The following is a 16,522-nucleotide window of genomic DNA, read 5'->3' as shown; positions in this document are numbered from 1 at the left end:
GCAGGCGAGCTGAGCGGAGCCCGAGGAAGAGATGCGCGCGCGGGAGCGGGGGCGCTGCGGCCGCTGTTGCTCTCCTCCCTCTTCCTTCCGCTCTCTTGCTCCGCGGCTGCTCTGGCTCGGCTCCCCTCGCGTCTCGAGCCCCTTTAAGAAGCCGCCGCGGAGCTCCTTGACGTCACCCGCCGCCCGCGGAACTCCCGCCCGCCCCGAGGAGCACCAGCTGCAGTAGCAGCAGCAGGAGGAAGAAGAGCCGCGTCGCCCGCCCGGTGAGTGGCTTCGAGGGCCTGTGGAGCAAAGCCTCTCCGGGTAGACCCCCTCCCCCCACGCCCATCGCTCCGGCCCCTTGCGGATCCCCCCGATGCCGCCACCCCCGATCCTCAGCACGACCAGGAGCAGGAGCAGGCCGAAGCTGCAGCGGTGGCAGCAGCGCCCCCTCTCTGTTTGCCGGGCTCCGCCTGCCCCTCGCCTTGCACCGACTACCCCGAGGCGGCGGGGACTTCTAAACTGGGGCTCCGAGAGCGACTCAGCCCCGGGCGGCGCCTCGGGAAAGGGGGCACTCTGCACGCGCTCAGGGGCACTCTGCGCACGGCCCATCTTGGCAGCTGGGGGTGGGCAGCAACTCCGTCCCGCTCCTCGTCGCTGGGCAGGCGCCCCCCTCGCCATCCCCGCCACGGCCCACCAGAGCTTCCCCCCGCCCGCACGGCTTTTCTCCCGCCGCATGATCGTCCTGCAGCAGGCACAAGCAGATTTAGGGCGCCCGGAGGCGAGCCGGGCCATCGGGGTCCCCCTGGCTCCGGGTGCTGGGCAGCGGCTCCCCCAGGCGACCTGGATATCCTGCGGACCTTCCGCAAGCCGATCAACCCCCTCCCTCTCTCCCCCAATCAGGAGAGATAAAAATAAAAATCCACTTGCAAGAGAAAGACTAGTGTCCGCCCCCCGCAATCTTCTTATTCAATCAGCCCCTTGCCAAAATCACTTGGTTAGGGTGCAGGAGCCTGGTGTCGCCGGCGGGTTAGACCTTGGCCGGGGACGCACAGTAGCGCCGGGACCCCCCTTTCCGAGCTTGGAATGGGTCCGTCCCCGCCTGATTAAAAGCCAGCTCCTCTTAGGCCTCCTTGCGGGCGGGCGGGGTGTGGGGTGTGGATTTAATTTCTATCTTCTTTAGAGACGGGGTGGCTGCGCCAAGGCCGAGGGAATCCGGCCTGGAAAAAGGAGAAGAGAAACCCCAATCGGGTGCAAATCCCCGAACGACTCCCCAGGCTTTGCTCTCTCTCCCATCCTGTCATGGCTGCTGGTTGCAAGAAGGACCCTGTGATGGCTGCCCAGTTCCTGCCCAGCTGGGTTCAGGCCCTTGTGTTAACTTTTGAAGCCCTGCACAACATAGGGCCGGGGTACTCCAGGGACATCCTGAGCCCTCTGATCCCAGCTCCCTGGCATCATTTGCAGGCATGTTGTTGGCATCTCCTGAATTGGTGAGGCTTATCTGACAGCAAGTGAAATAGAGTCTGGAGTGCCAGGCTCTGCCAGGAGAGATTCCGCTGGTGCCCCTTTGGCTTCAGCTTTTAAATGCCTGCTGAAAAGTTTCCTGTGATGCCAGGTTGCATTTGCAGGCTATTAAGAGCACTTCTTTCCATAATAAATACCTGGTCTCCAATTCTAAATTTTGTTTCAGTTCTGTAGAGATATTATTGTAAACTGCTTTGATTTTTCTTATGATACAGTGGTATATAAATATTTTATTTTTATACTTTTTTAATAAGGATATTGCTTTAGTGATGGTGGGGGAGCCAGGAACACTAAATGAGATCAACCAAGTGTTGCAAGGCCTGGTTGAGACAGTGAGGAACACCCTTTAGCTGTCAATTGGGGCCCTTTTAGGTGACCCATTTAGTAGGCTTTCTTTGTGATTTCCTGCACAAATTTTACACAGTGGGTTTGTCTCCAGTCAGTTCATCATCCCCTAACCCTGGTTTTCTTGAGGAGTTTAAAAACAGCTTCCTGTTGATCATTTGTCCTCCCCCAGCTTTACAGTGCACCCCCCCGTCACTTTCCAAACCACAGAAAGTCAAGATCCTTTCTTAAAGCGTTTGTTGTGCTCAGGCGACAGAGCTCTTGAATTCTCTTTCCTTGCGCAAACTTAGCTTTCTGGTTTGTACTTGGGTGTCTCCTGCAAAATACTGACCATCTGGCAGCCCCCTTAATATGGGTTAGCAGCTGGATTAGCCTCATTGTTGAGGAAATGTATGTAAAGTATCCGTGGGAAACATCTTAAAATCGGTACTTTTTCTTACTGAAATACATATTCCTTTTTTAACTTTGGTGAGCATTGGCCTTTCTGTGTGGCAGGGCTGTCATAAAAAAAAAAAGGATTGGTTCCAGAATGTATCGAGGTGGGGCAGTGGCATCACCGAAACAGTCTGAGGAAGCTGTATCAGCCCCTCAGATGAAGGCCAGGGCTTGGCTTTTGCTGTCCCTCTCGCTGCCACTAGGCTTTTCAGCTGAAAGGTGCCAATGCCAATTCGAGTAGAAATGTGCAGATTCATAAGGAACCTGTAAGGCTTGGCTTGCTTGCACGAGTCCTCTGGGCCAGGGCTGCTTTAGGATACGCTTGCAGCCCCAAAATTCCTAAAACCCTTTCCCTCCCATGTCGGGTGCTTGAAGAGGGCCATAGAGAAAGCTACCCCTCCCTCCATTCACTCTGCGTCTTCTCTTTGCAGCCCCCACCTCCATGCCGAGACCCCTGTGAGGCGGAGGCTGTTGTGGACATGGCTGCTGGCGCCCGGGCATTCTCGGAAGGGAAGATTGCTGGCCTCTATGACCTGGAGCGCACTTTGGGCAAGGGCCACTTTGCGGTGGTGAAGCTGGCCCGGCATGTCTTCACGGGGGAGCGGGTGGCCGTCAAGGTGATCGACAAGAGCAAGCTGGATGGCGGGGCGGCCGCTCACCTCCTGCAGGAGGTCCGCTGCATGAAGCTGGTGCAGCACCCCAATGTGGTCCGCCTGTATGAGGTCATCGACACCCACGCCAAGCTCTACCTCATCCTGGAGCTGGGCGACGGCGGGGATATGTTCGACCACATCATGCAGCATGAGGGAGGCCTGGGGGAGGAGAAGGCCAAGCACTACTTCGCCCAGATTGTCCACGCCATCTCCTACTGCCACCGCCTCCACGTGGTCCACCGGGACCTCAAGCCCGAGAATGTGGTCTTCTTCCAAGAGCAGGGCGTGGTGAAGCTCACGGACTTTGGCTTCAGCAACTGCTTCCAGCCAGGCACGATGCTAACCACCAGCTGCGGCTCCTTGGCCTACTCTGCCCCGGAGATCCTGCTGGGGGACGAGTACGATGCCCCTGCTGTCGGTAAGAGCTGGGGGTGGGGGCTCTGATGTCCTTTCAAAGGGGGAAGATTTGGCAAGAGGTGGACAGGGAAATCCTGAGACCTACTGCACCTTATTTATTATTTTATTTGAAACTGGATAATCTGCTCTTTCGAAAAAAATAGCAAGGCGGCTTACGGCATGTAAAATACACAAAACAGTCTATAAATATGTATAAAACATAATTGAAAGCATTGGTGAATGCTGGTTGGTTAAAAGAAAACCGCGTGTTCTGAAGGCCTGCCCCAGCTATGCAGTTATCAAAAGACGTCGGAGAGAAAGCAGGGACAGTTTCTGCTACGCTTCCCCAAGTGTGGAGTTTCACAGGACAGGGCTTGCCACACAAAAGCCTTGGTCCTTCGGGGAGACCAGATAACATCATAAAAGGCCTAGAAGAATTGTAGAGTTGGAAGGGACTCTGAGGATTATGTAGTCCAACCCCCTGCAGTGCAGGAATATGCAGCTCTTCCATACGGAAATTGAACCTGCAGCCTTGGTGTTACCAGCACCATGCTCTAACCCACTGAGCTATCCAGCCTTCTCTGGCTTGCCAACCTGCCCTCTGGTATGTTTTGGGCTAAAGGATCCATCATCCCTGGTCATTGGCCATGCTGGCTGGGGTTGATGGGAGCTGTAGTCCAAAACACCTGGTGCCAGAGGCTGGAGCTATGCCACAACAGAGGGAGGCCTTCATGTCCTCCTTGTGGATTTGACAGAGAAAGCAAGAGGCCAAGCTCATGAAATGGCCCTTTGGTGTGATCCAGCAGGGCTCATATTTCAGCCTTGGATTATCATGAGCCTTTGACATATTAGGGTGGAGTTTAATCCAATGTCAATAGTTGTGTTTGTGTAGGACATAAATATACTGTATTCTCTAAATGTGGCATTGCCCACATGGACTCCACAGTGGAACAACAACGCAGCAACATTTGTAGTATATCTGCAAGTTGTAATAGGAGAACTTGTGCTGCCCTCCCCAGATTTTGAAAAGGGCAGTCAGCCTCCTCTTCAAAATATGGGCAACAGATAAAGGTTAGGAGGATAGAACTTTCTGCCATGTTGTCACCATTTTGGTGGTTAATTCAATCTCTGTAAATACATTTAGAGGAGAAGGTATGGATTATTTCAAAACAGAGAACAAACAGAACCCTCTTCCCCATTAAAAAAAAGGATTTTCACTATGGTGCATGATGCAATACCATTCAGAATGAATCTATGAATACTGAATAATGATCAGTCTTGCAAAAATTCAGGTCATTTCCTGATTCTCAAAAATCTCCAATGTTAATGAACAAACAACCCCCAGAGCTTCCCCCAGGAAATAAAATGATGACAGTCTACAATGTAGGCCCAGGATGGTTGGGTGTTGTAGCCTTTTCCCTTAAAGGGTGGGGGCAGGCATGGTGGGGGGGGGGCGGCTGCTGAAGGAAGTAATCGCTCACCCACCCTGTTCTTTTCTGAGCCCTCCAACTTGGCTTGAGTCTCATGTTGGCAACAGGTATCTTGACTCGGGTTCCCCAATATCTGGCCATTCTTGGTGACTGCTTCCGTAGGATTGCAAGAGAGGAGGCGAGTGAGGGCCCAGCCAGGAATAAATGTCTAGTGTGAGTTGTGTGCCTGGCCAGTCCCCCTCCCCACCTCCAAAGACTGCCTGAGCTAGAGAAGAGGCCTGCACAGAGCAGGATGTGGTGTGTGCGAGGGAGGTTTGTGTGTGTGCGTATATGTCTCTTTGCTTGCCTGCTTAGAACTTTTGCTTGCGGCTGCTAGCAGGAAAGAGCAGAGCTTGTTGACAGGTGCAGAGCCTGCCTCCAGACTGTGGCTTCTCCCGGCTGGCATCCCCACAGCAGCACCCTCCTGTGACCCAGAGCATGGGCTGCACAGCACAGGGCACTCAGGCCTGTTGGGCCTCACACCCTGTTGCTCAGCTGACCCTTGGTCTGCTGGTGGCCTTGCCCCATTAGCCGCTGCCCTTTTCATGCCATGCTGCTCCTTGGCATGCAGGGCACCCTGGTAGCCTGGAGCAGAACAGAGAGAGAGAGAGAGTTTGTAGGGAGCCCTGTGAGTCACCTGTGGCATTTGCTTGGTTTTCTCTTACCATTCCTGCGGTGCTGTTCAGTAAATTGCGGAGGGGAGGGGGGGTTGGATTAGCTGCTTCTAGAAAGAGAGGGGGTGAGAGAGACTGCTGTTCTGTCTGCGTCTCCCACTCCTTGAACAGGGCTGGATTGTTGGCATTTTGCAGCCTTTCATAGACAGTTGTTGCCAGAGGGCCTGAGCACCCTCGCCTGCTTCCTTTGCTCCATCCTTCCTGCCCCCCCTCCTCTTTTCCTTTGCCAAGGCAGCTGCTTGACCTGGGAAGTGAGAAATGGTGCTCTGGGAAGGAAGAGGTGAGGTCAGAGGGAAATGGGTGGGATTTCCTGCCTGCCCAGCAGAGTGTTTTGTTTTTTCAATGGTCCCAGAGCCATGAGGAGGAGAATGGCCACTACTTCAGACAGCCTGGGATGGCTCTTTCAGGCTCTGGGAATAACGAGCTGTGTGCGGATGAGAGCCAGCCATTTCTGCAGCTTGCCAAACTGGTCCAAAAGTCCACTGACCAGGAGGCCAGAAGCCTTGAGAATGGGCTGGAAAATTAGAAAGGTTTCTGCAGCTTTGGGAAGCTTATTTCCCTGCCCTAACATTTCTACCGTGCGTGAAACAAAAAGATGCTTGTTGAGCAGTGCATATCCCCATCTTGCAGTGTACAAAGGGTGCCCTCTGCCTAGGCAGACCCTATACTGTGAAAGGTGACAGCTTCCTAGTCTGCAAGAGAGTTCATCCAGCAGCTTGAGGCCAGTGGGATCCCTAAAAGGCTTGAGAAGGACTCCATGGTGGGTTCCTGCTGTGCTCGTCTCCTCAAATGGGGCAACTGAGCCATTGAGCTACACTTGGTTTAGGTTTGAAAGAGGACATCAAGAACCATAGAGTTGGTGGCCCAAAACACCCTGCTGCCTCTGCCACACACAGGAGCTGATCAGAGCGGCAGTAGCCGACTCTTCCTTCCACCTGTTCTCCACTGCGCAGGAGGGCAGCAGAGCTAGCTTACAAGGGTGCACAGAGAGCTCTGTCTGGATGCCACCCAAAGGGGATTGGCAAAAACGGAGGCCTCAGGTGGAAGAGCCAGGGAGCTGCTGCTGCAGCTGGGGCCCCACTCGCTCTGCCTAATGGGAAGACTGGCCCAGTGAGAACAGGACTGGAGCTGAATGGAGCTGCTTCTCTCATTGAGCCTATTGTGCTATTTGGAGCTGAGCCATGCTCTAAGTTTCACCCTACTGCCTTCAGGGGAGCTCATGGCCTTGTCTTGGGCTTTGCAGGCGGTGTTTGTGAAGTGTGTGTGTGTTGGTTTTGCTGGCCACATTGCACATAAACATACCAGATATGACAACATGAAGGCAGTGGGGTTAATGTCTGTGTGAGCAGCACCTGTTGCCTCTTCAACCATATACAAATCTCAACGCAAAGTTCCAAGAGGAACCAAAAGCTGAAATTGCAGCATCCTGCACCTTTGAGGCCATGTGCCTGTTCTGAGAACGTTGCAGATTTGCATCCACTTCCTCCTTCTTCCACCCTTTAGTTGAGGGCCCTGCCTACGTTACAGACAGCTGCAAGCCTTCCTGGCAGCTGAGACCTTTCTTTGCGCCCCTGACTGTGGGGATCCCAGCTACCCATGAACAGCAACTTGCTGCTCTGCTCCTTAGAAGGAATATGCTCTGTTTCAGAACAGCTGGTGTTCTCCTTCTCTGCCCCTGCCCCCTGTGCATGCATCACCCCACCTTCAAGTCCCCCAGTGGCTGATTTCTCCTCCCTGCTGCTCCCCCTCCTGGCCACCTGCAGCAATGTGGGCCTTGACTGCATAGCAGCACCCCTTCGGCTGCTATTTATAACCATCCTTGGAGCAGAGGCTGCTCTTCTGTGCTGGCAGTCTGCTTCCTGCTTCCTGTCTCCTCTTAAAGCCGGCTGTGTAGGAGCCTGAGATAACCTCTCGTTTTTCTTCACAGCCAAGCTGTCAAACTGAGGCAAATGTGTGGCCGAAGCACGGCCTGGCTCCACAGTTCTCAGCAACTGGAGGGGGTAGGGACTTTTTTCCTGGAGTCCCTGTGTCCTAGCTCAGTGTATGTGTGTGAAAGTTAGACAGATTGACACCTTGCCCCTTGTCAGCATCCCCTTTTAGAAGTGGCTTCCTTGCTTCCTGTACTGAAGGGACTTGCAGCTGGTCCTGGGGCCCCAGCCCGTTGCTGGAGGGTGGGGGGAATGGGCTGGAGTTGGGTTGACTGATGGGGTCATTAGTTTGTGGGCAAACAAGTCTTGCTTGCAGTAACAAGTGGTGGACGCACACACCCCGTCGGCTGTCCAAGGTCCACCTCATTCCCACCATGTGGCAACTGCAAATGTCAGCACACGCTGACGGGGAGTTGAGAATAACTGCGAGAACCCACTTGCTGTAAGCAGCCTAGCCAGTTAAGAACAGGATGTGGTAGAGATGGGGAGGCCACTGGAGTCGCATGCCCCTCACACCCAAAGCCCCTCTCTTTATGGGCTCGTCCACACTTCTGCTTCTCCCATGCTTAGAAAGCATGGGTCCAAGCTGTTTCCCCCTTGTCCCGCTCCTTTCCATTCTTTAAGTCTGCATCAGAGCAAATTCAATCTGGAGCAAACCTGAGTTGCTGTTTGCTCCAACTGAGTACTAAAGAGTGGTTTTTCTGTGTGGAAACCACAGGAAAAGGAGGAAGTGTGGATATGCCCTAAGCAGCATGAGGAACATGCCACATACAATATTTTGCTATCTCTCACCCGGGGGCAGCTTTTGCAGGCCGCGTTCTTTGTTAAGCATTCGGTTTTAGTCTTGCATCAGCATTCCAGAGTACCCTTTTGCCTCAGGCACTGCTGCCTTACTCACTGCAAGGAGGAGCTTCCCTAGTCCTGAACTACTTCTGGGGCACCAGGTGGTACCAGGGGCAGCCCTCTCCCTGCCTGCATCTCCCTTGCATGTGCCAACATTCTGCTCCTGGAATAATTAGCCAGATAGCCAGCCTTCACACTGGTCTGAATGGGAAAGATCATAGCTATGCTGTAGGGCTCTGAAGTCTGGGTAAGTGGGTGGGTGTGTCCATGTGCAGCCTCTCAGGCATCTGCTTTGAAGGGGGGCCTCTGGCTCTGCTGAGTGCAGGGGCCCTTTCCTCCCCAGGGCCCAGCTCTGCAAAAGAAAGCAAGTCCCAGTGCTGGCAATGAGCACCTGTGATGACACAAGTGGGACCCCATGTCTGGAGCAGTTTTGTTGGTGATAATAATGAATGATGATGATAGTTGCAATGAATGCCCAGATAGTTGTGTGAATATTCATTCACAATTAAAAAAAACAAAAACCCCATACAATAATAAAAACCTGAGGAGGAGAAGCCTTTGCTTTCCAAGGACCTTCATGTGCCCTTCAGATGCTGCTGGTAGGAGGAGAGATGGCTCACCCCACAGCCGAAGGCTGTACAGTGAGGGTGGTTTTTTTTAATATTACAGCCACCTCCCCACCCTGAGATTTCAGCAGGCATTGGCCACACACGCACACACGAGAGAGAGAGAGAGAGAGAGAGAGAGACTGTTGCCCATTACTGTCTCACTCCTTGTTGATTTGGGAAAGGGAGGTAAGAAGACTTTTTTAAAAGCATGGCAGTGCTACTGCTGCAACCTGTTCTGTTGAAACCAGGGAGTGTCCCAACAACACTCCTACCTCTGCGCACATCCATCGCAGATCTTGGACCTGCCTGCAACTGTCAGTAGACAATCGCCCCCCACTTTCTGTGGGATCCACCTAATGGCAGTGTGCTGTCAAGGGTGTTGTGAGGGGGGCTGAGTTTCAGTTCTCTTACAGCAGGTCCTGACATTTCCTGTTCCTTCCACCACCCCCTCCCTAGTTTTTAAACCTGGGTGCAGAGCTAGGGAGACCCAGGCACATAACATAGTTTCCTGGAGGTGTTGATAAAGTAGCATTTGGAAGTTTGATGCAAATGCACGTTATGAACTGTGCCCCGAGTCATTTAAATGCATAGCAGTGCCCCCTAAAAGCCAGAACAACGGAGAGGGTTGCTGCAGTTGCAGGCTTTCTGGGTGGGATGCGGAGCAGCTTTAGGCATATTGGGTGGGCATGCAAGTTTAAAATTGGAAAGGTCCCCTGGGTGGCCTTGGGGTCCTTTGACCCACTTGGGCAGAAGCGCCTAGCAGGAGGCGGAAGAAACAGGTCTTGCCAAGAGCTTGCCTGAGCCGATTATGCTCCAAAGGATTTGAGGCCCCCACCGCACTGCTTATCTCTTGGGCCATCTGTGCTCTGTCCCCTCCTTTCCTCTGCCTCCAAGAGCTTTGCCCGCCCCCCTCTCCAGGCTGCCTTCTTTCCCTGCCTTGTCCAGCCCTGCTGGGAGAGTCCAACTTGCTCTCGTCTGCAGAGAACCCAAACCCAGGGCTCATCTTGGTGGATCTTGAGTTGGGGGCAGGGGGCAAGAGACAACATCATCTGTGGCCTTCCAGACATTGTTGGGCTCTTCCTCCCTCCAGCCAGCATCCCAGCCATTCAGCCGGATGGTGGGGAGTTGGAATCCAGCCAGGAAGGTGGGCTCTGGCTCTTAGGCCAAGAGGGCGATGGAAGGAGCCTTTTTCTGTCCTCCTCCACACATTTCACTGCTGCTTCCTTCTCCTCTCATCTTCCTTGGCCCTGCACCTCCCTCCCTCCCTCCCAAATCCAGGCCAGCCCAGGTCCTTGGGCACCCCTTTCCCCCATTTTGGGGGGATTTGCAAATAACAGGCTTTTTTGCTTATGGTGTGCTGGTCCTTTTTCATCTTAGTCCTGAGCTGGAAGGTATACATTATACAGGATGAGGTGTAAGTAGGACTATCCTTGGGACTGATCTGGAGGCTGCAGCTGGTGCAGACATTGGCAGCCAGGGGGCTTGTGGGGGCAAATGACCCCCTAGCATAAAACGCCTTGCTTATGGGATTTGCACTGCCTGCCAAGCTGCTGCAAGGCCAAGTTCAAAGTGCTGGTCCCGCCCTATAAGGCCCCATGCAGCTCATCAAATGCTTGCAATTAATGCTTGTTGCTTGAGCTTGATCTCAGTGAGAAAATCAAAGAAAAGTTGGAAGGTTTTGGTTCAGGGCTGTGGAACTGAGGTGGGCTGGTGAACTTTGGGAGTGTTCACCTGCATTTACGGCATTTATCCCCCACCTTCTTCCCTCCAGGAGCTCATGGCAGTGTACTTGCTTTTCCTTTTCTGAATTCTGTCATCACAACAACCCTCTGAGGTAGTTTAGGCTGAGAGTGAGGGACTGGCCCAAGGTCACCAAGGGAGCTTCGTGGCTGAGTGGGGGTTTGAGCCTGGAACTCCCAGGTCCTAATCTGACACTCACAGGTTCTCCATAGGACACTGTGTAGACATCCAGTAGAGGTTGGGAAGAGGTTCTGATCCCTCTCATGGTTCTGTGGCATTGAGGCTACCTGCCTTTTCCATAGCAGCCTTAGTTTTACAAAGTGCTGCTGTGGTGGAAAGCCAATAACTTGTTGGAGTGCTTGTGTGGGGGTTTCTCTATTTCAGGCAAATGATCACTGTTCCTCTCCTGCTTTCTATCTTTCTCCAGATGTCTGGAGCCTGGGAGTCATCCTGTACATGCTGGTCTGTGGGCACCCGCCTTTCCAGGAAGCCAACGACAGCGAGACGCTGACCATGATCCTGGACTGTCGCTACGAGACCCCCCCTCATGTCTCCTCCGAGTGTGCAGAGTACGACCAGACCCCCCCCCCCCAACTCACTCCCCCCACACCTGTCATGCAGGCAGGGTGTTCCTCCACCACCCCACTTGCCCTCACCAGGTGTGGCAACCGGGTCTTGCACCTCCTTCCTCCCCTCCAGACAGAGAGAAGGCACCTGGGTTACCTCCCCCAGATTGTAGCCCTGCCCCTTTGCTGACCCTGTGCCCTCCAGGCTCTGCCCAAAGCAGCATGGTTGTTGTAGAGTAGACCCTAGTGGGCATAAGGTTGGGGAAGAATGAGGGTTCTAGATCCTTCCGTCCTCCCCCCCTCCCCCGGGACTGGGCCTGCTCCCTGTGGGGAATGGTGTGGGAGGTCAGGCAGGCATGCCTGAGGTGGGACACAGTGCTCTTTCACATTCTTCCCCCTTTGTCCCAGGCTCCCTCTGTCCGTGGGGAAGCAGGGGGGTGTTAAGGCTGACTGAGCTCCAGGCAGCAGCAGGCCCTGTGGGACCCGGCTGCCCCCACTTAAAGACCAACAATGACAACAGTCACATAGGGTGGGAAGAGATCTTGCCATGGGTTGGGGTGGGGAGTTCAGCCTGCTGCTGCCTATCTGTGTGGGGTGGGGCTTCACAGGAGGGGAGCGGAAAAGATGTGATATCTGAGGGCCTCCGCGTGACTCTGCCCTCCCCCATCCACCCCTTCTGTTGGACAGCCTGATCGCCCAGATGCTGCAGCGGGACCCCCAGAAGAGGGCCTCCTTGGAGCAGATTGAGAGCCACCCGTGGCTGCAAGGTGTGGACCCCTCCCCTGCCAGCCGCTCCCTCCTGCCTCTGACGTCGCACAGGCGGGTCTCGGAGGAAGAGCACGGCATCATCATCCAAGCCATGATGTGCGGCAACATTGCGGACCGAGAGACCATCCAGGAGTGAGTCTCCCAAGGGTGTGAGGAGGAATCTGAATTTCCATCTGACGGGGCTCTGGTTGGCTGGGAGGAAAGTGGTGGTGGTGTGGAGCAGGGAGAGAGGACTTACTCGGAAGTAAGCGCTTTGGGGGCTGCCCCCTCAGGCTAGCCCTGCCCTCCTTCCTAGCCCCTCACCATATGCTGTGGGCTGCCGTCCTCAAGAGTCATAAGGAAGGTTGCAGCGGCCGTGACGCAGCGGTCCTCCTCATGTGGAGGACTTCTGTCCTGGAGCCACCTGCCTTCGCTCCTGGGTTGGGTCAGCTTTGGCTAGCCTGAGGCCTTTCAGATTATTTGGACTATAGTTCCCATCAGACTCAGCCAGTGCTTGTCACTTCCAGCACCACTGTGCTGGCTGGGGCTGATGGGAGTTGTAGTCCAAAACCTTGGAGGGCCTCAGGCCGGGATAGGCTGGTCCTCTTTGACCAGAAGCATCTCATTGGTTGAGACAAGCCTGTTGGCAGTGAGTGCCCTCTGAGCATTGGGGGTTTTCTGCCAGGAGAGGCTTTGGGCATCTTGCCTCTTTCGTCCTTCCTGGAGTTGAGGCTGCTTCCCCCTTCCCACCTCCTTTGCCTTTGTATCACCACTACGTGCCCCTTGCAGGGTCCTCCGAGGGTCCTCTTGACTTCCTCCCCTTGCGTCCCTTGTGCACAGAGCCCTGGAGGCCAACCGCTACAACCACGTGACGGCCACCTACTTCCTGCTGGCTGAGAGGATCCTGCGGGAGAAGCAGGAGAAGCAGAGTCCTGGAGCCAGCCTGGCCTACAACCTGGCGCAGCACGTCCAGAGCAGGCAAGTCTTGGGCTCCTTGGGGCCGGGGTTTGCTTTGACCATTACTGCAGCTTTCTGAGTATCTTCCCTTTCACCTCTTTCTCTCAGGAGCTCCTTCAGCGCTGTGGGGGACCCCAGCCAACCGCTGCCCACTGCAGGCAAAAGCCCTCAGCCACTGCCCACAACCAAGAGCGCCCTGGAGGCCTTTGCAGAGCATTCTGGGAAGTCCCTTCTGTCCTTCTCTGCGCTGGGGGAGGACGAGTCACCTTCCAGCTTCCATGGGTGCGGGCAGCCCATCAGAGCCCTGATCCGGCCCTCACTCATCGAGACCCCCATTGCCAAGAGCACCCCCGCCCTGCAGCAGATTTCGGAGGAGGAAGAGGAGGAGGAGGAAGAAGAAGAGGGGAAGCCTGGCCTGTTCCGCAGGAGGACGTCTTCCCTGAACCAGGAGCAGATGAGCGACTTCCAGAGTGCCAAGGCTTCCTTGCTCTTCTGCCGGAGTCTTGCGTCCCACAACAAAACAGGGAAGGCTCTTGGCCCAGGATTCCCCAAGGCCCGTGGCGGCCCGGAGCCTCAAGGGCCTGAGGGTGGCCTCTCCCTGGCAGCGCCACAGAGGCCTCCATGCCCGCAAGGCGAACGGGAGGAAGGCACGGGCGCTCAGGTGGGCAGCAGCCTCTGCCTGCCACAGGAGGTGCGCCCAGAAATGCCAGCAGAAGGAGGCCTAAGAGGCAGTTCTTGGATGGGCGGTGAGGAGAAGAGGAAGGGCAGTGCCATCTTGGAGGCAGTGGGCAGAAGGGAGCAGCCCCCAGGGAAGGAGGAAGAGGCCAACAACAACACCCCCCCAGGGAAAGGAGGCGCTGGGGAGGGGGAGGAAGAAAGACTCTTGAAGAAAGAGCACAGGCCACGGAATGACGATGAGACTCTGGCTCGGGGCAGCTGTGGCCAGAGAGCTGCTGAGATGAGCCCAGCCTCAGACCCGGAAGGCCAGTTCCGAAAAAGCCCTGAGATGGGACCAGCCCAGAGGCCGAAGCAGGACGGCCACCGGAACGGCAGTGGCAGTGAGGGCCTGGCAGACGTGATCAAGCTGGACCCTGCCAAGGGCAAGAATGCCAACCTGAAGGACCGAATCTTGCAGTTCCCGCTCTGTGAGAAGGCCCTCGCGTTCCGGATGCGGCCCGCCTCCAAGGAGAGCCTCCTCTCTCTGGGACAGTTCAACTGTTGCCACGTCATCTGAGCCGTGCGTCTGCATCTGAAAGAGAGGGATGTGGGCCGAGGAGGGGGATGGCGGCGTTGGTGGAAAGGGCAAGGCCCCCAGCCAGAGGGCCTCGGGTCGCTCCATTCCCATCATCCTCTGTTCCCAGTGAATGGCTGCCACCATCCTGCCCACCCGCCTGCCTGCCTGCCTGAGAATTGCATTTAGACTCTTGCTATGTATATCTGCTTGAATCGGGTGAACCAAATGGCTGCTCCTCTCCCTCTCCCCCCTTGTCCCAGCTGATGCTGTCCAAAGGCCACAGCCCCCACCCACCCCCTTAGTTCACTGCATGCTGAACCTAAATCTCCACCCAAGACCAGGGTATGGGTGTTTGTGTGACCAGAGCTTCTCAACAGCAAATCGGCAGTTCCGATTCTGCTGGGAGCTCTGGGGCAGCTCAGCTGGAGAGAGGCCAGTGGGTCTATGGAGGCCTGTTTCCTCCTATGTCCCCCTGCTAGAGGCCAAGGGTGCCTGTCGTAGAGGCAAAACGGATGTCCCTGGTCCTAAAGCTGACAGAGGTGTTGTGGGTGGAGATTCTTTCAACCTCCTTTACAGTGGCCAAAGGGCAACCTTCCACCACCCCAGCAAGGCTCCCCATGTGAGTCTTGCCACGTGGGTCCCTGCAGGTTTACTTGTCCTAAACAGGTCAGCTTCTTGCCCCTAAGGCCAACTCAGATGAAAGCCACGTTGCTCCCTGCCACCTTCACTCTGCTTCCAAGCCCCGGTCACTAATGCTACTTGGCTGTGTCTGTCGAGGCATCCCAGATTGTGACTGTTTGAGCTGAGCTCCTGGATGCTGTTTCCCCTTTCCTGCCAGGGAGGGACCAAAAAGCCAACTCTGGCCTGCATTTGCTAGTGGCTGCCTTTGCTTTAAGCTGACGTGGCAAGCTTTGTAGTTGCAAAGGGGCAGCAGACCCAGGCCTGGACTCAAGCTCCTCTTCAGGTGCCCTGGGAAGGCCCCTGGCTGCCTCTTCTCCTCCCTGGGCTAGGAGTCCAACAGTGTTGGCTGGCCGAGGCCGCCTCTTCCTACCCCATCACCTCCCAGTTCAGCTGGAATCAGAGCCAGGCTGCAGGGAGGTGCAGATCAAGCACCAATCTGGGGTCAAAATTAGACACACCCACCCCCTGTGGGGTAGGACAACTCCTGAGCACCAATGCCAAAAGCGGCTACTGATGTCACCACCTCTCCTATGGGCCAGGTGACTGAGGTTGTGGCACTGCACCTATGGCAGGGCTGAGAGCGCCTCCCTCTTGGTCTTTCCTAACTGCTGGGTGTGGGTCCAGAAGGGGTGCTGATGGGGCTCTTGCTTTGCCTTTATGAAGGCATCCCTCTCCTTTAGCACTATCCATGTTGTTTTTGCCCTGCCCCTTATGGACTAGCTGCTTGGTTTGAGTCCCTGCTGGCCTGTGCATTGGAAGGAGCCCCTGCATCTGGCTGTGAGCTGCCTGCCTCTTTCTGGCCAGTCCCCCTGGACCGCTTCCCGAGGAGCTGCATGTATTTCTCTTCCAAAGCATCCCAGCTCTGCCAAGCCTGAAGAGGTGAGGTTTTTATAGCAATTGAAATATTTTTTAAGAATAGTCTATTTTAATGTAACATAGAGAAGGCTCTGTATCCCTTTCCCCCGCAAGCCCAGGGATTTCCCTGGGCAGCAAATGCACTTTTTAGGAGTCAACTAGCCATGCTCTTCTCCCTGCCTGTTCCTCCCCCCCGCCCCCCGTTTGCCAGCAATGTTGCCCCTACTTCCCTTCCGTTCTTTTTCTTCTGTCCTCCTGAAGGACTTTGCCAGTTCAGGTGGGCTGGATGAAGGAGGGCCAAAGGAGGAGGATGCCACCACAGAGGATGGCTCCTGGCCATGCTGGGAGGGACTTTTGTGTGTGTGCGTGTGTGCGTGTGTTCATCACATACATCCCCCTCCCCATTGCGTTCCTCCCTCCTTCCCCCCTTGAAGTGCTGCCAATCCTCATCCGCCTCCCCATTTATGCCCTACACCAAAACCTCCATCTTCTCTCTGAAACTCTTCCAGGAAAATAAGCTTTCTGTGTATTATTATGTTATTATTGTTATTATTATTATCATTATTATTATCATCCTTCTTTCTTGCTGGCAAGAAATGAATTGGGGATTTGATTGCTGAGCTCCCGCTGGGTTCTGTATTAAGTGCACTGACTGGATCTAAGGCAGCAAGTGGAGTCCAATAAAATGGCTGTGCTGGACTCTGGAGCCGCCTGTGTGTTTCCTCCCTCAGGGGAACGTTGGGTGGGGATGGGTGTGAGCAGCAGGAGGAGGATCCCACATCAATCCTGCCTTTTAGAGGGGCCCCTGTGGCTGTTTTCCACCTTCAACCTTGCTGCTGTCACAGGGGAGTTTGTGCCTCTGAATAGGACAAAGGACAGTGATGGAGG

The 16,522-nt window shown here is 55.0% G+C and overlaps 1 protein-coding gene across 1 annotated transcript; it reads left to right on the top strand.

Annotated features, from left to right (window-relative positions):
* On the top strand, positions 1–16,340 carry LOC309347493 (serine/threonine-protein kinase SIK1-like). The gene is made up of 6 exons (XM_081872126.1): positions 1–263; positions 2,715–3,354; positions 11,022–11,163; positions 11,848–12,060; positions 12,748–12,885; positions 12,973–16,340. Exons 2-6 carry the CDS (start codon positions 2,763–2,765, stop codon positions 14,096–14,098), a joined length of 2,211 nt encoding a protein of 736 aa, XP_081728252.1. The 5' UTR covers positions 1–263; positions 2,715–2,762; the 3' UTR covers positions 14,099–16,340.
* The last annotated feature ends 182 nt before the right edge of the window (positions 16,341–16,522 follow it).

Source organism: Podarcis erhardii, assembly GCF_964252035.2.
Source record: "Podarcis erhardii genome assembly, chromosome: 7".
Lineage (NCBI taxonomy): Eukaryota > Metazoa > Chordata > Lepidosauria > Squamata > Lacertidae > Podarcis > Podarcis erhardii.
Note: the sequence above shows the minus strand (reverse complement) of the source record. Positions and strands in the feature narration are given on the sequence as shown.